We start from the raw sequence: 22,500 nt of genomic DNA on the forward strand, positions 1-22,500 counted from the left end.
TCGGGGCCTCGGAGGATTAAAGCCGCCTCTATTAGCGGGAAATTTTCCCTTTTTTTATATATACATTTAAATCCAGAGACATTTCTTTAAGGCTGGCTCCAAATCAGATTTCTGCAGGGTTGGTTAAATTTAGAGTTATTGCCTTTTCAAAAAGCCATCCGTTTTCTCCGGCAGTCCAGGAAACACATCACAACTCAACTTGATCCTGATTGGCTCACAACAAGAGCCATCTAACAGCTCACCTGGACCGCTCAGACACTTAGCATGCTCCTCATCAGCGGGATTTTAAGATCCTCCAGAGAGTCCGTAAAGTTGAATGTTCGAAGTTATGCCTGACCTTGAGCAAACAATCCTCCAATAAGGAATGCAAGTCGCTCTCCTGGAGTTTTAAATCTTATTCCTCAGGCTGCCAGTAGCCCTGTTGTTAGTGCACGCACCCCATGAAGGCTGAATCCTCAAAGAGGTCTGTCCTGCAGTAGTACAGAAGCTTTAACAAAAACTACAGATCTACAGTCGGATTCTTTTTTAACTAAAAGAGAGGGACAAACAAATGTGTGCAGTTCAGACGTCATGCAGGAGTTTCTCTGCAGATTTTCTGAATTAAAAACAGGGATGTTACAAACACTGGGTGTCTGTGGGACTTCTGTTTGCGGCTGATGTTTCAAAAACAGTAAAGATCATTTTTAATTTAAAGTCTAATCACCTGGTTTCACACAGTGGAGTGACCCCTGAAATGTACTAAAAAGGTGTTTTGAGATGATGGTGGAGACGATCCAGAGACTGAATAAAGACGTCTGCAGGTTTGTGTTTTTTCACAGGACGAGACGAGGCTTTGTTTGTGTTTTTTTTTTTTCTCTCTCGTCTGTCTGTGTCGGTAAACTAGGCCAGAGGAAACACCGGCTGCTGCTAATGATTTGATGAAGCGGCTTCGGAGGCTCGTGACATACATCTTGTTGAGAGTGAGTTTGTCATTGGAGAGGGAGATTGATGTGCCGCGCTCAGAGCCCCCCCCCCCCACCCTGCCTCCTCCCCCCTCTACCCTTACAGCCGCCCAGGTCTTTCTGCTGAGTCTGGCTGGTCCACAGGGAGGAAGCCTAAGTACTTAGCACCTCCTGGGCTGCTCTGGGGCCACGGGGTGGGGGGTGTGAGGGGGCGGAGGGGGGAGGTGGACCTAAACTGGCTAAACAGAGTCACACCTGAGAATAAATCACAGGACAGAGGAAGAGGAAGCGTAACCCTGTTAGAGGTAGCCTTCACATGTAGCACTGAAGCTGCAGAAACAATCGAGCACAGAATTATTAGTCCAGCTTTTAACGTCGACGACTCACTGGTGTTGTGTGCTTTTCTACATTTTCTACATCATACAAGAATATCCTTACATCTGTAACATTTGAAGAAGTCTCTGTGGACTTCCTAACCTCGAGGAGGTTATCTTCTCTTGGTTATCAGATTTATTTTAGGAGCTTTTTATGTCTTTACTTTAGAGACAGGACAGTGGGTAGAGTCAGAGAGAGAGTGGGGGACGACATGCGGGGCAGGAGCACAAAGGTCGGATTCAAACCTGGGCCGCCCGCTTGGAGGAATTCAGCCTCTGTACACGGCGTGTGCATGTCACCGGCGCCCTGTGGAGATGATTTTTTTAGACAATATGTGGACTTTGAATGCCCTGAATTATGGATTAAAGCATCATCCTCAGAGACATCAGCAGCGAGCACAAGGATTTAGAGATCGGTAAGTCCTGTACGGTCGGACTCATTGTCTTGTAATTTAAGATGAAAAACAGCAGAACAGGAGCAACATTTGATTTCTCCCATCAGCCTCGTGTTTAGGGATGAATCAGCGTAGTGAAATGTTCTTGATCACAGGAAGAGTCCTTCAGATTAAAACAGAGAGATGTACCTCAGGTCTGAAAGTGAAAATCTGCTGCGTTACAAAGGAGTGGAGGAGCGTTCAGAGGGAAGGAGACGGCGCTCTGAGCCGTGTAAATAGTGTTTTAAGAGAGGTGTGTTTGCGATAAGGAAGGATTTCTTTATCTGGCCGGTAAAGTGGGCGCCCGTGGACAGTGAGTAATTGATGGTGGCTCGATGCGAAAGGCCCCCACCGCTAAAGCAGGCGAGCTGCACAGAGAGCACTCAGGGGGTCAGGCCCGCTGGCAGAGAAAAATGCGACCGAAAAAGACTCGGCATCCTCCTCCTTCTCCAAAAGGACGGCCACTAATCTTCCTGAGAAGACGAGGGAAGAAGAAGAGGAGGAGGAGGAGGAGGAGAGAGGAGGGGCGGAGGAGGAGGTTCTTTTCTCCTCTCCTCTGTGCGCTTTAAATGAGGCCCTGCCCGGGGAGCAGAAAAACAGCCCCCTGACATTAGCACAGGCTCGCTAACACACACACACACACACACACACACACACACACACACACACACACACACAATGACTGCTTCAGCTGTGCTGCACAGAAAACAACATCTTACTGAGGCCTGATGTTTGGATTAGTAATACCACATCGTGTTTATCTGTCAAATCAAATGAGCTCCACGTTTCTATCGAGCACACATAATGAACGGGTTCATGTTAAATGATGCACCACCGTCGTTTCATTGCACGTTATAATGCCTCAAATTCAAGATGTACTCTGGAGGATTTCCACTTCTTCGAGTCTGTGACGCTCACACAAAATAACAGAATGCTGACGGAGCCACTGATGAACGCCTGCAGCTTCTTCAGGCTGGGTATCAACTAAACGTCCAAACACAAGAGACCACAGGTGTTCTTGTTGGAGAGGTACCTGTGTGTTCATTCTTTGAACGGGACAGGACAGGCCGCTGGATTTGACACCGTGTGAGTGTGAGCGAGTTTAAATAAGCGGTGACACTTCAACAACTTCATCTTCTATCAGTGCGTGGTCACGTGATCAGGAAGAGCCAATCGGCTTTTTGCAGGACTGAAAAGAGTTCAGATTTTCTTTGTTTCTTTGAGCGAGCTGAAGCCTTAAATCAGATGTTCCTGCAGCATGTGGCCCCCCCCCCGAGCGAGGCCCCGAGGTACACTACAGTGATCACAGCGACTCTCCACATGTTCCTGCTGCACACACACACACACACACACACACACACACACACACACACACACACACACACACACACACACACACACACACACACACACACACACACACACACACACACACACACACACACACACACACACACACACACACACACACACACAGCTGTAGCTCTTTGTAAACATTTAGCTTGATGACTTTCCAAGATGCCCTCCCTCGTCCCCTTTTATCTGAAGTCTCTCTCTGGGGAGGGGCCGCTCTGAGGGGCCGCTCTGACTCTGAGGGGCCGTCAGATTACAAAGTGAAAGCAGAAATGTCTCCCTCTCCCTCTCTCTCTCTCTTTTATTCCGTCTATTTATAGACGAGTGTTAGATTAGTGGATAAAGACATACACACGTGTTTGTTTGCTCCTCACTTGTTAGTCGTGTTTTCAGGCGGAGAGGAGTCATTAAGGAAACTTGTAAAAACAACATGGCCTAGATATTCCAGATGCACTGAAGAGGCATCCAACATGGAGTTCAAGGAAAGCTGGAGTAATACTCAGAGCATCGCTCCAAAAGCTCCGGCTGAACTGTTGATGAGATCCAACCCAAACGTGAGCACTTGAAGGCGTCTTCTTGGTCTTTATAGACTTCCTAAATTGTCTTATTTTAATGTGGCGTTCCCTTTGTACGGGACTGACAGAGGACGGAAACATTAAGATAAAGAAGAGGACATTGAATCATGAAAAAAGGAAGAACGTGGCCTAAGATAAAGACAGGAACAGGAAGTTAGTGGGCACCCTTTGCTAATTCTTTTTGAAGGTTTTGTTTCGGTCCGTATGTAAAGGTAATTGTGGTCATGTTCTCAGCGCTCCTCATAGTTGAAGTGAGACTGAAGCGATCCCACGCTGAAGTATTCAACCACAAGCTTCAGGCGATGTCTGCAGACTTCAGTCTCTCAGAGCCATTAAGGTTCGCTCGCTCTGATTCCAAAAACAACAGGCGGCATTCCTGCAGATTTACAACTGTGGCCAGCGATGTATGGATGTTTCAGAGGATTAAGCCAAAAAAAAAACTCCCCCACCTTTCCCTTTCCCTTCCCCCCCCCCCCCCATCCCTCCTTTCCCAGTCGACCAGACTGCAAATTAGCTCCCCGCCCCCCAAGAGAGGTCGCCTCTGAGGTTTAGGGGCAGGTCTCAGGTCTGTCTGGTTCAGCACAAGGAAGTGCACAAGGAGGAGGAAGAGGAGGAGGAGGAGGAGGAAGAGGAGGAGGAAGACGAAGAGGAAGAGGAGGAGGACAAACTGCAGCGTCTTATACAAACAGGTCGGGGAAGTCTCGACATAACGAGTCTGATTGAAAACACTGCACACGTGTTAGAGCTGTGAGTGTGTGTTGAGTTAACTTGTGACCCGTTAAGCAAACAGAGGGATCTGTGTGTGTGTGTCACTGTGGCCGCTCTATTATCCTGCACTCATAGAGGGGACGGAGAGGATGCAGCTACTGAATGAATCTAAAACATTTGATTTGTAAGAAATCTGCAGTATCTTTAAACTCAGACATGCTTTGAGCACGACCTCAAACTTTCATATCTGTGAGCACAGCAGAGTAAAAAGCTCTCCCTTCATGTCGGACAAATTCAATTATTTGGAGGTTTTAGCAGCTCGTTGTGGTTCTGAGCAGTCCGACCGCAGCCTGCAGGCCCCTCCTGTGGTGTAATAGGACCAACTGCAGCCGCCCAGGTCTTTCTGCTGAGCAGGGAGGGAGCTAAGTACTTAACCCTCCTGGGCTGATGGAGCTGATGCGACCCCGAACGGGAAGAGGAGTATAGGTAATGAACGGATGAGCGGACGTGCTCGACTTCCCTTTGTTGCTGTGACACCAGAATTTTAAACTTCAACACGAGTCGAGTGAAAATCAGACGATATTGATACCCCTTTGTTCCCACGGCAACGCAAATAAAAGTCCCACACATTCATTTTGTAATTTGTAATTATCAGAAATTGTGTGTAAATGCGTTGGCAACATTTCAGTATCGTCGTTCCTCTAATACACAAAAGATGAGTTTGTTTTTAAAGTCGTGGAACTTTTCGATGCTATGGATGTTAAAAAAATAACAGATTGCATTTTAAGATGTGGACCAGTTGACGGCGAGCTGTTCTTTGAGTCCACAGACGGCGTGAGAGTTGAGTCTTTGTTCATGTTTTCCACGCGGGGAGTCGTGTGTCTGCACACTCTGACTCAGGCCCTCAGTAGCTTAATTCCATGTTATTGCAGACTTAATCTGTTTTGGATATTTGTGAAGGCCAAACTGTGGCAGTGTTCACACAGTGTGAGGTAGTGACAGGTCTGAAGCCCCCGCCCTCTCAAACAGCTCACAGCTGCGGCGCTCTTTACTTGCTTACAGTGAAACCAGAAGAGGCACGCTAATTGCCTTGTAAGTATTACAGAAAGCAGCTGGAGATTAGCAATAACAGCTAATTAGCTGGGCTAACGCGGAAATCAAAGCTCGCACGTGAGGATAAACACACAGAGTGGTGTTTGTGCCGTGGTTATAAATCTTTACGAAGCACCGGGTTGGCACGTCGGTGGATTTTAAAGCTCCGGTCCGACACAGAGAGAAGAAGTGTCGCATTTCAAAAAAGCTGCGAACTTAAAGTCACGTCTGCATCGCCAGCGGCCAACAGCAGCTGTAAAAACACACAGATATGACGCTGCACCTTTCTTCATTCATCACTCGGGAATATTTTCCATCATAAACACGCAGCAGTGAGCGGGTCGCCGCGAACGCGCCTCCCGCTCCACACGGGCCTGAGATCACAGGTTACACTTTAGAGTGATGATTATGTGACGGACATGGAAGACCTCTGAAAACATCAACAGATGAAGGAAACATGCAGAGCCGTGTTTGTTTGATTTTGATAAACTAAAGAAGCGTCTTGTCGAGTAGAACATCTTTGATGGAGTAAGTTAAATGTGCAGGAGTTTGTCCAACATGTGTTTGTCGTCTGGTTTTGTACAGAAAGCAGAAACTGTTGTTTGTTGACATGTGATAAAGATGCAAACTCGTCTTAACTGAAGATTCAAACTTCTACAAAGACGAGGAAGTCTTTTAAACTGTCCCAACTGCTCAAGTTGGTCTGAAAAAGGTGGAAACAGAAGATAAGATAAACCTTTATTCATGGCTCAGCGGAGAAATAAACATTAGGGTTAGGGGTTAGCCTACAGCAGCAGAGAGCAGGGATAGCTGTGATGTTACTGCAGTGAGAAGAGGGAGACTGTTCAGAGAGAGGAAACAGGAAACTATCTCTCCCAGTGTGTGAGGGTGTGTTTAGTGGTGCTGTCTGATATCAGCTGTCAAAACACAAGAAATCATTCAGAACTCGATCCTCCAGCTCCTGCAGCAGCAGCGAGCGGCGAGCAGCAGGGACGCTGAGCGTAAGCTGTCGTAACGTGGGTGTGAGGACACATCTCTAACTGACGGGGAAACTCGATCACAGCTGACAGCCTCGTCTGCGGGGCCTCGTACAGAAAACACAACCGGGCTTTAACCGAAACACGAGCCTGAGAGAAGACGAGGGCCGACATGATCCCTCAGCAGGCGGCCTCGCGCCCCCGCTCACGCCCAGCAGGGCTGACGGAGGTACGAGCCGCTCCCCTTCCCAACAGTGGAGCTCTCGTTTCCTAATCAATCCCTCTCTCTCTCTCCCTCTCTCTCTCTCAGTGGTCAGTCATCGTGCATTAACTAAAGGAAGAGGGGGAAACAGGATGCTGTCTTTACTCATAATAAGGAAGAACTAAAAATCTTAGATTGTAATCATTTGACTCAGCATCCTAGTTCATAAAAAGAACCACACAATAACTTCATCTCTATCACTCATTACTGGTAATCTTTGTTTTTTTGCATACGTTGAAAACATACCCGTGCATGCTCTCTGTTTGCAGTTTCTCTGCAGCGCCTGGTTTGAGCGTGAAGCTAATCGCTCTCTCAGACTAATCGTTGTCCTGACGTGCTTTGTCTTGTAGCCATTGGTGGTGTTTGTGGGAGATAATTAGCCACCAAACCAGGCCGTGCAGGGACAGAAATAAGGTCAGGATATATGCAGATGAGTGCTGCTCTCATTTACAGCGTCTCTGTTTTAAAAAGTCATTAGACAGATGTATGAGTGTAATGAGGCTCCGTGGACGCTGCTTGGTTTTTATTGGTCAGAGACAGAGTTCATATCCACTTCTAATGTTTCTATTTTAAGACGCACTTCTTTGTTTGTGCACAGAACTTCCTCTGAATCCTTTTCTCTGCTTGTGATTGGCTGAAGACTGGATGAGGTGCGCGGGTCAGCGTCTAATTGTTTGCTGTTCTCTTCCTCTTCCACCTCCTCCCTCTCCTCCTCTTCCACCTCCTCCTCTCTCCTCCTCTTCCACCTCCTCCCTCTCCTCCTCCTCCTCTTCTTTCTCCTCCTCCCTCTCCTCCTCCTCTTCCTCTCTCCTCCTCCTCCTCATCTCTCCTCTCTCCTCCTCATCTCTCCTCCTCTTCCACCTCCTCCCTCTCCTCCTCTTCCTCTCTCCTCCTCCTCTCTCCTCCTCTTCCACCTCCTCCCTCTCCTCCTCTTCCACCTCCTCCCTCTCCTCCTCCTCCTCTTCCTCTCTCCTCCTCCTCTCTCCTCCTCTTCCTCATCTCTCCTCCTCTTCCACCTCCTCCTCCTCCTCTTCCACCTCCTCCCTCTCCTCTTCTTCCACCTCCTCCTCTTTTTTCTCCTCCTCCCTCTCCTCCTCCTCCTCTTCCTCTCTCCTCCTCCTCTTTTTTCTCCTCCTCCCTCTCCTCCTCCTCCTCCTCCTCTTCCTCTCTCCTCCTCCTCTCTCCTCCTCTTCCACCTCCTCCACCTCCTCCTCCTCATCTCTCCTCTCTCCTCCTCCTCCTTTCTCCTCCTCCCTCTCCTCCTCCTCTTCCACCTCCTCCTTTCTCCTCCTCCCTCTCCTCCTCCTCCTCCTCCTCTTCCTTTTCTTCTTCTTCACTCTCCAGTTAAGCACTTTATCATTACACACTGCGCTGTTTGCTGGTCTTTGTGGCCCTCGCCGTCCCTATTCAGCGGCTGAACTGTGCGGGTCAGAGGTGGCCCGCTCTGGAGGAGAGGGAGGTGGGGGGGGGGGGAGGGGGAGGATGGTGAGGTCGCTTCTTCAGCCAACGAGACCCAGCACAACTCTCCACTCCGTCAGGGAGCTCAGCACATTTAAACTGCCGTGTGATTCAGGACGGTCATCGACATCGAGAGGAAAACAAATCTCATTGTTGATATAAGAGCAAAGAGAAACCTCAGAGCTAAGAGCATGTTGGTGACGTGGTCTGAGGCTCCTCACAGGCTGTAATCACACCTACACTCCTTCTCTTTGGACCTTTTAGTGGTGGACTCTGTGCTTATGAAGCTCTGTGGTTCTCTCTGCTCGATTACAAGCCGAGCGGCTCGTGTAAACTCAACTCAAACAGATTCCTGAGCAGCGTGTTTATGGGAGAGTTTTTTTGTAACGTGTCATCGCACCGGGGCAGAGATTGTGTCGGTGAGCGACGTCCAAACAAATCAGAGTCCAGCTCTTGTAATTTCATCTCAAAGTGGTGGGAGCTCTGCGGTGCTGCTCCTCAAACGCACACACACAGAGAGAGAGAGGACAGGATCCTCAGGTGGAATCAATCTGGAGACACTCCTCGCAGTTAAAGTGTGTGTGTGTGTGTGTGTGTGTGTGTGTGTGAGAGCAGAGAAAGGCGCCCGGCAGTGGGAAAGTGTTAATCAGGATTAGAAAGTCAATTCCCTTTAGGTTTGTCTCCTTTTCTCTTTTGTTTCCTCCGGCCGTCTCCCACATGCCTCTCTTTGACACAGAGACGAGCGCCATTGTTGAGCAGAGGTCAGTTTGAAGTGTGTGAGAAGAGGCTTTGGTGAGGAGGCGGGAGGTCAGAGGAACACAGTGACCGCCTCGTGTTCCCTCTGCTGCTTCAGTGTGAAGGTTTTTTTTTTTTAAACAACTGTTTAGTGTTTTAATCGCAGCAGGAGTTCTGCTGAGCTAACGTGTCCAACGGTAAAATCCAGATGGAAAAACTCTTTGTTGAACTATTTAGGATTGATTAGAACTTTCATGGTCCTGTGATAAGACACCGACTCAGGATTTGTTCACCTGATCAAAATGAAATAAACCAGGATTATTCTGATCCCTCAGAAACTTGTGTTTATTTGTTTTTGAAGGCCAGTTACTCTCTCGTCCTCAGGCGGGTCAGAGAGTTGAAACGAAGCCTTTCCTCGCCGTGCGTCTGTTTGGAAACATTTATTGGCGCTGAAGAGGTCGGACCATCTTTAGAGGAGCGAGGAAGTCATCCGGGGGTCTGCTCTCCGTCATGCTCGGCAGCAGAATGTCAAACAAACACGAGCGGCAGTGAAATAAAGCCCTCAGAGCCGGGGGGGGGGGGAGCAGCCGGGTCAAAAAATAGAGACTCTCCTGCTTCAGCAGATTGTGTCGTGGCGTGCAGCGGACCGTTTATCGACACGGGAGGCGGCCGAGTGCTGACGCGACAGCTCCGACCTCCATCTATTTTTGGTAGATCGAAGAGGAGGTCCGGGCCTCCTCAGGGGGGATCGTGGGGATTGTTGAGGTGAGCGGCGTGAAGCAGGTAGAACGATTTCTGCTTCCACCTGCGACACATTCATCACCACGACGAGGAGGAGGAGGAGGAGGAGGAGGAGGAGGAGGAGGAGGAGGCGGAGCATCACTCAGAAGACTCCCCAGTGTTGGCGCTCATCTCTGCAGAGGCCTCCACCTCATTAAGACTCCACAACAAGCTAATGTGGAAACTATTCTCTGCTCAGAACTAGGTCTCTGTTTCATTTACAGATGGCCTTTTGGAGTCGTTTCCCCCTCAGCTGCTCCTCCAGTCCGGGGCCAGGCGCAATCCCAGGCGCCCCCCTGGCGAGGGTGCCAGCGGGGTAATATGGATGTTAGCTAGGGAGCACGGTGACAGCCCCAGAAGCGACTATTTAATTCATTGTATTTTAATTATCGCTCTCATTCAGCGGCCTTTCTTTGGCTGCTCTCGACAGCGAGCCTTTATCACCGGCGTGTCGAGGAAGATAATAAACTTGAGCTTTCAGGTAATTACTTAATCTGGACAAACCTGTGTGTTAAGCAGCGCTATTAAGCGAGGAGGCGATAAATCAGGCGTGCATTGGAGGTGGGTGATTACTCCACGGTGCAATCAGTCTTCCAACTCTCGCAGTCTTTTAAGTAGCTAAATTGCACAAACAGCATGCTAACAACACGCAGCTCGCGGCGCGGCGAGCAGAGGAGGCTCATCAACGGCGCCACCTCACTGCCTGCTGCGTTTTGTTAACGCCTGCCGCTGCACGCTCACCTTCAGCACAGTGATGCATGGAGGTTATTAACACGTGGCCAGAACACAACCGTCCAAAACCCACGATAAGAGGTTCACCGTTTGAGCCACCGAGCTACAACCACACAGAGGTTAGAGCAGGAGGGAGGGAGGGAGGGATGGAGGGAGGGAGGGAGGGAGGGAAGGATGGACAGAGAGATGGAGGGATGGATGGATGGAGGGAGGGAGGGAGGGAGGGAAGGATGGATGGAGGGAGGGAGGGAAGGAGGGAGGGAGGGAAGGATGGACAGAGAGATGGAGGGATGGATGGAGGGAGGGAGGGAGGGAGGGAGGGAAGGATGGATGGATGAATGGAGGGATGGATGGATGGACGGACAGAGCAATGGATGGATGGACAGAGAGATGGAGGGATGGATGGATGGAGGGAGGGATGGAAAGAGGGATGGACTAAGAGTTGGATGGATGGAGGGATGGATGGATTGGAGGGATGGAGGGAGGGATGGATGGATTGGAGGATGGATGGATGGATGGATGGACAGAGCAATGGATGGATGGATGGATGGATGGATGGATGGATGGAAAGAGGGATGGATGGAAAGAAGGATGGACTAAGAGATGGATGGATGGATGAATTAATGGATGGACAGAGCAATGGATGGATGGAAAGAGGGATGGACTAAGAGATGGATGGATGGATGGATGAATGGATGGATGGATGGATGGATGGATTTGACATTAACTGAAAAGCTGCAGGTTTGATGCAGGCGGTGAAAACGAGAGAACCTGAAATACAGATAGCGTGACCTCAGAGTATAAACTCTTCTTCTCCTGCTGTGACCCTCACTCTCGCTGACTCTTCACCTTACAAAGGGCACAATCCTGCGGGACAGGAAGTCATGCATGTTACATTTCATTTTTGCCTTCTGTAAAACAGGCAAGTGAAGAAGAAGTCGTGAATCAAGCACATGACCTTGTGTGCACACGTTTGTGTATTCAGGAGTTTAGCCAACTGTTTCTGCTGTCATTTCCTGCCTGGATCTCCAGCTTCCTGTCTTACTCAGTGAATACAGTCTGGTTCAGTCTGTTAGAGTCACTATGAATCTTATGAGGTCACAGAGTGTCTCCTCAAACACAGGACAGACTTAGTGACCTGCAGCAGTAAACTGATACCGTAAGCACTTTAATTTAAGGACTACATTTAGTAAACTTTAAGACAATGCAGCAACACAAGAAAACAGCGTTTCTGCTGAACGGGGGGCTGACTTTGAAAAACTATACGGGGCCCTCTGCAGCGCTAAAACAAATGTTATCAAGCAAAGACTAATAGATGGCTGGAGCCTGAGCGGGGGCACGGTGCTGCTGCCTGACGCTGCGTACGCCCAGGGGGGATCGGGGCCCAGTGAATCAGGTAAATGTGCCTCTTGAACTCTCATGAGCGCTCGCCTTTTGTTCTTCCTGTGGTGGCAGAACAATGGAGCTGTCGCAGTGATGGAATAAGCCTGCCTGGTCAATCCCCCGGCCAGAACGCCAGGACCCCGCAGAGGAAAACCGCAGCCTGAGAGGAGGACTGGCCGGATCCCTGACAGGCTGAATAACTTCCTCCAGGTCCAACATGTCTGGACCCGACGGGCCACGTGAGCCCAGAGACTGCTGACACTAAGCTCTGCTCAAACCATCACAGCTTTCTGCAGGATTCAGACAAACCCTCCACTCTGCTCGTATGGGGGGGCTTTGCAGAACTTCTCTCCACAATAAAGCAACAAAGTGGTCTCAACTGACTGTAAGAGAACTGTTCACTTTGTTGTGATGGTTACACTGCAGCAACATTTAGTCTGCACACCTTCTTTTGCTTTTGGAGCCGAAGCGTCAACATTTCTGATCTGACTTTCTTTTTCTACATTTTGATGCTTCTTCCTCTTCCTTCGGCTCTTTTCCCCCCTTCTCTTCTTCTCTCCCTGACGTCGTTCGTAAATCATTTCTTTAACCTCTTGACTTTTTGATCGGTTCAGATGTTCATGAAGTAAAGTATAAAAACTCTCTTGACAAAAGTCCACCTGAAATCTCAAACAGCAGAAACACGTGGAGTCTACTTTGAGAAACTGTGTCACTGCGAGGTGGACTTCAGCGGCGGGTTTAAAGACTTCTTCCCCTCCACGTCACGCCTCGCTGACCCAGATTTAGCTGCTCTTTGTCTCCCACCCTCACCTCCCCCCTGACCCCCTCTTATAATTCACCCCCAACTGTTATGAATGGTGCATTAACTCGAGGTGCTCTTTGAATGGGGTCCTTTAGCCCCCCCCCCTCCCCTCTCTCTCTCTCTCTCTCACACACACACACACACACACACACACACACACACACACGTATGGTTTATATACTGGCTCTACTCAGCCTACACAGTGTATGGAGTCAGACGGAGGGTAATTATACCAAATTACAATGGAGGGCGTCTGGGAGCGAGCGGCGGGCGGAGAAGGAACTTTTTTTTTTTAAATATATGAATTAAAACAAAAATGGAAACTTTTAAGAGAGACACGCAAAAAGAGCATCAGATTAAAACGAGACCATATCCCAGCTCTCCAGGAGTTCTCAGTGTGGTTTTTTTTTGGTGCAGCTTATAAGACAAAACGATGAAGAGAGGTTCTTTAGCGGACGGTGTAACATCTCACACAGCGGAGGGATGAGCTGACACGTCACAGAAACTTGAACACTAGCGTCTTCTTCATCAGATTTGTATTTCCTCTAAACTAAACTCGGCCCTGACGGCGCTGTGATGAAGTGGAGACGGAGCTGAAGGAATCCAGCCCCGTTCCCCTCAGGCCTCGGTGGCATAGTGCAGGCTGAAAAAGAAGCAAAGAGCTATTCCTGTGCGTGTTTGGGGACCCGGTCTGTCCGTCAGCCTGTCAGCGTGCAGAGTGAGAGGAATGGACCTGGAATGCTGACTCACTCAGGTCCCCGGCCCCCAGGAGCCCTGAGAGGCCCTGTTATCCCCTCCCAACGCTCGGCCCAGAGCAGATAATGATCCGTGGCCCTGACCCCTCCGCTCTGAAATCCCAGGTCACCCCGAGAGATTCCCACCAGAGAGAGAATGTGTGTGTGTGTGTGTGTGTGAGAGTGTGTGTGACTCGAGAAGAATTTTAATGCAATCCAGAGATCAGCTGGCTCACCTCTTCCTCCTCCTCTCCGTCTTTTTCTTCCTCTTGTCCTCTCCGGCAGCTCGGAGACGAGACACACCAGGTTGCAATTAACAGGATGTGAAACCTGTACCGAGGGCGAGCGAGGGAGGAGATGATGAGGGACATGCAGAGAGAGAGAGAGAGAGAGAGGGGGGGGGGGTTAGTCTATGCCCTCGTGGAGCTTTTCCAAAATAGAGACCTGAGAAAAATGTTAAGTAGAAACATAACTCCATAAAGAGTTTAAAGAGGCTTGGTTTATGTGCTGCTAAAATAAAGACACGACATCTTCTATCGCAAACAGCTAATTAGTTGTCATGTTTTGGATAAACTCCCAGGATCAGAGGAGGAAGAACACAGGCCTTTAACGAGAAATAAAAGGGGCCATTAAAAGGATGAAACGCTCAAAGCTCATAAAAGAGACGACTGTTGAAGGTAGATGCGACTGAAGAGCCTCGTGTTGGTTTAAAAAGACTTTTTCAGGAAACGAGGATTTTTAATTTAAAAAAAAGAAACTTATCAGAGGTGATTTACATCCTTAGTTCCACTTTAACGTGCACACAGCCTAACATCGACCCGTCTGATTCTCTTTAATAGATTTGTTTCTAATGCAACATGAAGACAATGTGCTGACTCGCTCTTTGGCGCTGTGACGACTCGCTGCTTTTCTTTGGTTTTTTTTCGCGACATAACTGAGTGTCATTCAACCTTTCACACTTTACATGTAAAAGTGGTACATGTTGGTGTTGAATTAGTCAGAAATAAAGAGTTCAAGGCTGTGACAGTTTCTGTTAGTGTCCCTTTAAGTTGGAAAAACAATCAGGAAAGTCGTATAGAAAATGCTGCAGCTTGATAATTAGTCAGATGATGTTACGATGACGGAGAAACATTGAGGATGAATTTCAAAATAAAAGCTTAACGGTTGGAAACGCACGATTATTTTAGGTCCTGAATGTAGTTTTTTCTGCTCTGGTATAATTTATAAAATGGTTTCAGAAGTCTTTAAGTGTTACATGTAGTCCAGTTAAAGTGTACTTGTCTGGTTTGGCAGAAAGATCCTGAAGTTGCATTATGGGAAATGTAGTACACAGTATTTTTGGAAGCTGAAATGTCAGCCTCTCCTCTCTTTTTGAAGCTTGACTTGGATGAAGATCTTGAAGACGTTCCACCTCTCCTTCAATAGTTTCTAAACCAGTGAACTCTTCAGAGGAGAGGAGAAACGTCTTCAAGGTCTTCATCGTAGTCCAGCAGCCTTTTGGATCAAGCTTGATTCACCATGACACCTCCTCTCTTTAGGTGTGTCTGTGTTTGTCTCTCACCTGGCCCTGAACGATGCACACCTTCACTGCAGCCCTGAAACACAAAACAAACGCAGACTTAATTCAATATAAAGCGTGAAGAAACAGACGAGCATCACCATCCGCAGAGGGGTGAGAGTGGGTGAAGAGGTTTAGAGTGCGAGCAGAAGAAAGCTTTTCCCAGAGCTGTCAGGCCCGCTTTGAGTCGGGCTGCAGCTCCCCTCCACACACTCCATCATCCCGTCTAGTTCAAAGAGCGTCTAGCTGCAGGTCTTTGTCAAAGCCTGGTTGGGTATCTTTTATGTTCAAGATGTAGGATTTCTTCGGACGACTTTGATTATTTATTTATTCCACTTCTCTTGTGTGATAGTGCCAATATTTTACACAAAAGTGTTCAGCTCGCTGTGAAATTCATGTTGCTTTATTGTAGCCCGTTTGCCTTTGAAAGTTCTTTTTTTGAAGTCTCCTCTCTCTCTCTCTCCCTCTTCTAACTCTCTCTTCTTCTTCCTGCAGCCCCCCACCACATCTTCCCCACCTTCCACACGCCGATCCCGATTGACATGCGCCATCACGAGGGGCGATACCACTACGAGCCTCACACGCTGCACGCCATGCACGGGTAAGTGGCCTGTTTTTTTTTCCTGCTGGTTCATGTTGATGTAAAATGATTTCTGCACGTGGTAAAGTGAGGATAAAGATGCAGGTTGAGGTCGTCAGATCTCTGTGATGCTGAGCCTCACTTCACATGCTGTTACTGCTGTTTCCCTTTGTAACTCTGGACCATCGGCTTTAGAGAGCATGTTAGCGGGCGCTGATGAGAGCTGAGCGTTTGCCAAGTTCAATATCAAAAGCAGATGACAACATGCTGACTTCCAAAGTGAATAATCAATGCTGCTTCTAAATTTCCCCTCTGCAGCCCTTGTTTCCAGTACGGTTTGATTATGTGGGCAGACTCTGCTCTTTGGGCTCCAGCCGTCCGGGGATCAAACACTCTCATGGTTTCAGAAGTCGGCTCGCAGTCTGAAAGTTTCTCCAAAAATCTCACAGCAAAGAGGGGAAAGATTTCAGCAGATCTGTGTTTGTGTTTATACTCGAGCTGATCCGTTGAGTTCTGAGCTGCAGATTATCTTCAGATTATAAAAAACATTATTATCTCAGGATTCATTTCTTTGTTCACAAAGCCGGACCACTATTCAAAAATAGACACTCGAACGCCTTCAGAAACTGTCAGGAACGACCAACATGGGGCGCTAGTGGCCGAGTGGTTAGGGCGAGCGCCCCACGTACAGAGGCTGTAGTACTCGAGGCGAGCGGCTCGGGTTCAAATCCGACCTGTGGCTCCTTTCCTGCATGTCATTCCCCACTCGCTCATTCTAGCGCTCGCCCTGATTTCTGACTCTATCCTGTCTCTAAAATAAAAGCACAAAAAAGCCCAAATATAAATCTTTAAAAAAAAGAAAAAGAAATGATGAACAAACCTGAGCAGAAAGGGATCAGCATTTTAAACTGAAGTATTTCACCTCGACTAATCACTGCAGCTCTGATGCACTTTAAAGTAGATTCTCTTTTGCTCCGTCCAACTTTCAGGACGTATTCAGACACGAGACAAGACTGAGTCAAGTCGTGGTGCAGGTGGCCTAGTGGTTAATGAGTGTGCCCCTAGTACAGAGGCTGCAGTCCTCCAATGTTACCTTCTCTGCTACATAGAAAGTTAAGAGCGTAGCAGCATGAGCAGGTAAATAAATCTGTGTCAGAGAGGCGGTATCAATCTGCAGCTCGCTCCATTAGCGGCGATCAGCAGGGCCGGATCCATCACTGATGACATCATACATCCAACCATACGTCCAGACCTCTTTATATTCATTAATGGCTTGTTGTGCAGCTAATCTGTGTGGTGCAGGCCGTGTTGCCCCCGAGCTAACGCCATAATTAAACCCTCAGAGTGTAGAGGTCACAGCACAGGCGGCGCGTGCTGCAGCAGCGGCGGCGCTGGTGGCGAGCTGCACACACACGTTCCCGTTTATGTTCCTGAGGGGAACGAGAGTGTGTTACACTCTTTTACACATTTGTTTAGTGTATCAGGGAGTGTTTGTCCAATGGAAAATCACTTCCTGCTTCATGTAAAATATTACATTGAATCTGCTTTTGAGACTTATTGACTGTAAATGTTGAGTGAAAGGAGAGACAGAGTTTAGGGCAGGTGTTGGTTTTATTTGGGTCAAAGTTTCCTTCTTGTTTGTACGATAATTCAGCTAGACAGAGGTCGACCACTTTATGAATAAATTTGTCCCGACCATTCAAAGGACTTCCTGATCTCCGTCGATGTAAACGGTTTAAAACTGGTCCAGTTTGGTGACCCACTGGGCCGCGTCCAGCTTCAAAACTTCCCACAGTTTGAGTCACCGAGTCCGAGTGCTGCGGGTCTGTGGCACACTTTGAGGCCGGCAGCTTCCTGCAGGAGTTCAACGTTACTTTATCACAGAAGAGAAGCGGGCAGCGGGACAAAAAAAGTCAATAGAGTTCTCCAAATAGTGCTCTTACATTTAAATTCACAGATTTGATGGTGATGCATACTTCGCGCCTGGCGGGAGCAGGGCTATTCATCACACCGGCAGGGAGAGAGGAGGGAGTGGGAGGGGAGGGGGGGCGTCTGTCCGCGGACTCGGCCACCTTGATTAATGTGATTTGATCTTGACAGTGGACCCCTAATTCATCAAGACCTTGATCTAGCTGTCGCTCCCCCCTGCCTGTGCCAAATTCACCTAATTACAGGAACATTGCGCAGCAAATTAAGTGCGGTGTCATTTGTCGCCTGGCGCGGCACTTTGTTATCCAGCGGTGGCAGCGTGTCAGGGGTCCCCTCCCTGATTGTCTAACATGACATCTCTGCGCCGTCCCCTTTATCATTGTTTGCATATCGCGTAATGAGAGGCCTGGTTATTTTGTCAGGCGTGTCATAAAAAGCAGCCGTGGGGAAGCATCTTTTTTTCTTCCTCAGGATTCAGAGCATGTGGGTTTTTTTTTTTTATTTCACGGCGCTGTCAGACAGAGAGGAGAGGAAGGAGGAAGGAGGAAGAACACGAGGAAACACTTCCTCTTCTGTGGACGAGGCCAGGCTGGAAACCAAGACCAGATCTGTGCAGGACCTGAGAGCTCAAAGTCCTGTTTGAAGACAGAGTTTTAGAACTCTGGATGTTAAAGACGCTCAGATGGCCTCCAGTGGAGTTTTATACTCTTTTTAAAATCTTAACTTTGGACTTCAGCTTCAGTCTGACGTCAAACCCACTGGTCGTATTTCTGATCTAGAGATGCTAAAGACCTAACCTTTGTTCTCCAAGGATTTAGGCTCACTCCTAGTATCCCTACCCTTCAGTGTGTTCATGTCTCGGGGTAGGGAGTGGAGGCGTAGGGTGAAGCGTTCGGGCTACCGGAGAGTCACACTCCAAACTGAGTGTCATAAGAAATCTCCCAGAAGGCGTCTGTTTGTGTAAATGCCGTTGACGACTACTGATGACGTATCAGGGTCTTGAAGGGTCGTCCCGTTTCTTAGGAGGGGATTCACCTCTATGCCTTGTATCTCTGCTCTGAGGTAGAGCGGTTCAGATTAGAAATGGGGCCGAGCTTTCGTCTGAGATGCTGCAATATGCAAATAAGTGAAAGAAACCGGCATTTGTGAACATCGTGTCCTGAAGGAGGGACGTTGTTTCTTAAGGCTCCTGAACGAGCACATTCTCTCTGCACTCAGGTATCAGGCGTTCAAACTTCTTGTGCTAACACCGCCGTCGTTACTTTTGTTTCTCACTTTGTGATAGAAACATTAAAGAAACTTTAAGTCCGGCTCTTTAGACAGAAACCGAGTTTTTAACGTGGCGGTGATTTGCAGCATAGTGATGTGTTTGTTTGTATGTAGGTCATTTCTTCCTCTGCATGGGGAGGAAGGCGTTTGGGGTATTCAGGTTTGGGGGTTTTAGGGTGAGGGGGGAATGGAGGGGGGGGGGGGGGATGTTGGCTGTTAAGTTTGAGGCGTTCGCTCCACGCAGCCGACTCATAAACCTACAGTGGGAGTTTATTCAGCAGCTCGCTGGACGCTGCGATTTATCTAAATCAGAGAGCTCCCCGAGCACGACACGGGAGACGAGACTCACCGTCACACTGTAATTCATCTCTGGTGTCGCTGCACACACACACACACACACACACACACACACACACACACACACAGATAGAGCACATACACAAATGAAGGAACAAAAAAAAGACAAACACTTGTAAAGAAGAGACAAACAAAGAGAAACAGTTGATATGTCCACACACACTCACACACACACACACTCACACCTAGTGTACAATGCATCAGAGTCCTCTATAAGACTCTATAATGAGAATATGTGTGTTTCTATCAATGCTACGTGTAGTTGAAGAGAATCTCAATGTGAACTAAAGAGTGGAGAAGAACAAACTGGAGAACAGGAAACATGCAGCAGCAGGTTCATTAGAGCACGGAGATGGTAGAGGTGGCGTGCAGACAGTCTATGGTGGTGCAGCGATCACAGGGAATAAAGGTCATCACCCCCTCCCACTGGCCCCTCCCACTCGCTCCAGGTGAATTCTCCTGATTATATCCTGCTGCGTTCTCACATCAGCTCACTCTGACATTCTGCAGAATTAAATACGAGGAGGCTGGAGGAGAAACTTTTCAGGAGTTTTTCTGCAGGTGTGAAAAAACTTAATAAAAGTTGTTGAAGGAGAAAAAAATCTTCCATTACAACATGAGCGACATAATAATATATACATGTCCCATTAATGTGTTGGAACATACCCGTGAAGTGGTGCACCTCATTAATGCTGTAATATGATGTGAGCAGCTGTTTCAGAACTGCTGTAAAACAGAGAATAAGGTCACGTCTGCCACGAGGTGTGAGCGGTGACACGCATGAATCACTTCCTTCAGAGCTCACCTCGGTGTGTGTGTGTGAGATATTTCAGCTGTTTCACATCACCCAGGTGTGTGTTTTTATTGACGCTGACGAGAGAGGATGTTTTCAGGTTAGAAAAGACGGGACGGTGAGAGAGAGAGAGCAGGACGGGGGACGAGTTTGTGATGAGAAATGAAAGCTGTATGAGTGGAAACACAAACAGTTAGAGATGGGGCGTCGGTGGTCAAGTTGCCCCATTTGCAAAGAACTTTCTCCAGAAAGGTTAAATAAAAAGGGCGCCTGCACCATGAACACAGGCTGTAGTCCTTGAAGTGGGCGGCCCGGGTTCAAATCCGACCGTGGCTCCTTTCCTGCATGTCTCTCTGTCGCTGCCCTCTGTCCTATCTCGACAATAAAAGGCATGAAAAGCCCCAAAATAAATCTAAGAAACACAGAAAACGGCCTGGAGAGATGGAAACACCCCCTCTTGTCTCATCCTGCCGCCTGGCGCCGAACGTCACGGTCCAAAACCCGAGCATTGTGTTCTCCCCGGCGCCGCAGCGACGCCCGAAAAACCTTCCCCGCAGCCACGTCTGCAGAGAAATGTGAATATTACTGGATGATCTGAAGTGCTGCTCGTAAAGAGAAATATTCACACATTTCTTCAGGAGTCAGACTAACTGATTGTTGGAGGAGCTCGTCATCAATAAACAAAGACGGGCAGAGCTCACCTGCTGGCTGTTACATGACGAGAGCTTCAATGATTCAAACACACCATGAGCATCGTGATTACGGCTTTAAGTGGAGAGTCAGATCTTTGTCTTCTGCACCGAGAATCAGAAATAAAAAACATTGTGATGCAACACGACTATGTGAGCCGTAATGAAGCCTTTGGTGGACGATGGAGAGCGTGTTCTTTTAATAAAGCAGGCGTGGAGAGAGAACAGCGTGATCTGCAAAGACGGAGACAAGGCCGACAGCGAGCAGGTGACAGTTCATGACTCTTTAAATCAGACTTAACAGTCTTTCATCAGACTCGTAGTTTGAGCTCACACCGACGCCCACTAATCCCCCCGCGGGGCAGAAGCGTCACCTCGTCATTCGACTCTCCGTCCCTCCCCGTGGCCCCGATCTCACCCCTCTGCTCAGACTCTCCGACTCTCAGATCAAACAGTGGATACAGACACCACTTAGACGTGATCTCACTCCTGAAGGTCCACACACAGAGGATCAGGTGTGATTACTGACGACCATCAGGAGGACACTTCAGGTGGTCGTGTCAAAGCGTTAACTACACTGACTGTTTATCCTTTATACTCAGTCTCATTCCATCATCATCCTGCCGTCTTTAAGTTCCACTAGAACTCTGAATGTGGATTCATCTGCAGCCATTTAAGTCTGTAAATATTACATTTCACTGGGCTTCTATTGTTGTAGCCGTAGTTTTGAAACAGGTATCAATCTGGCTTGACTTTAAACTAATATGGTAAAAAAGTTTAAAAACTCTGGCATCATTAAAACGCACCGGATGATTTTTTTATGTCAAAGCAGCAAAATATATATATTTTTAAAAGTCTGAAATCTTTCTTGTCTTCTTTTTTTTCATGCAGCCCTGCAGGTTTGGCCGGCAGCCCCGTCATCTCAGACATCTCCCTGATCCGCCTCTCGCCCGCCGCCGTGGCAACCGGGGACTCTCCCTTCAGCCCACCTCACCCGTACGTCAACCCTCACATGGAGCACTACCTGCGCTCGGTGCACGGCAGCCCCACCCTGTCCATGATCTCTGCAGCCAGAGGACTGAGCCCCGCTGACTGTGAGTTCAGAGGACAGCACACATCAATCATATTTCTCTCTACAGCTGCTCTGAGTGAGGGAAGGCCTCAGGGATCTGGACTGGCTTTTCTTCAGTCATACTGATCACTTTTAACCAAAACATCAACATGTACTTCTCTATTAAGCCTCTGAGTTTGTAGATTTCCAGGTGGTAACGACAGCAGCGTGCACAGACCTGATCTAAAAACAAAAACATTCAGCAGGGAGCAGAATAAAGAGATCTCAGGCTCAAACATGAACCGTTCTCTCAGCGGGGGGAAACCTTGACCGGATCTTTGATACAGAGAGGGGAGCCCTTAAAGAAAGAATCTGTGGACGTTGATAAAAGAAAAATCCCATCCTGGCAAATACTTATCCAGCCCTCCAAATTCAGCGGGACGCGATGACAACTCTTTCCTCAGCGCTGAATTACAATAACAGATCGGAGCGGGCCGGCGGGAGGGGGGTATAAATCTTCTTTTACAGTCTGTCAGAGGTAATGTGGCAATGCTTTCAAACTTAAATAAGCGGCCGTGCCTCAGGTCTGGATGTTATAAAACCCAGCGAGAGGAGAAAGAACGAGGGGAAGGCAAAGAGCTCGTTGAGAGGCGAGGAGTGTTCAGGTGACCTCACAAACATGAGAGTCAGGACAACATCCTGTCACAATCAGCTGGAGGTTTGATTTGGAATAAGTGATAGTCTCTCTCTCTTTGTGTTTTGATTTACTCTCTAACCTCTGTGTTCTTTCTGCTCTCTGTCACACTTTTATCCGATGTAGACAAAAGCTTTTATCTCGGCCTTCCCTCATCATTCAGAAGTTTTTCTTAAGTTGGAAATGTGATCCTGTAAGAGCAGCTTCATCAGCCATGACGTCAGCTCGAGCGGGACCTCT

The 22,500-nt window shown here is 48.2% G+C and overlaps 2 protein-coding genes across 2 annotated transcripts in view; one reads left to right on the forward strand and one right to left on the reverse strand.

Annotated features, from left to right (window-relative positions):
- The window catches only part of LOC132959360 (pro-opiomelanocortin-like), a 343,108-nt gene that overhangs the window by 280,772 nt on the left and 39,836 nt on the right, over nucleotides 1-22,500 (reverse strand). The gene's annotated exons all lie outside the window — the stretch shown is intronic.
- LOC132959611 (zinc finger protein GLI2-like) overlaps nucleotides 1-22,500 on the forward strand; it is a 44,763-nt gene that overhangs the window by 4,230 nt on the left and 18,033 nt on the right. Inside the window, exons 2-3 of the mRNA XM_061032741.1 lie at nucleotides 15,394-15,499; nucleotides 21,407-21,609. Coding sequence (XP_060888724.1) covers nucleotides 15,394-15,499; nucleotides 21,407-21,609 — 309 coding nt within the window. The remainder of the gene's footprint in view (nucleotides 1-15,393; nucleotides 15,500-21,406; nucleotides 21,610-22,500) is intronic.

Source organism: Labrus mixtus, chromosome 24, assembly GCF_963584025.1.
Source record: "Labrus mixtus chromosome 24, fLabMix1.1, whole genome shotgun sequence".
In the NCBI taxonomy this organism is placed as follows: Eukaryota; Metazoa; Chordata; class Actinopteri; order Labriformes; family Labridae; genus Labrus; species Labrus mixtus.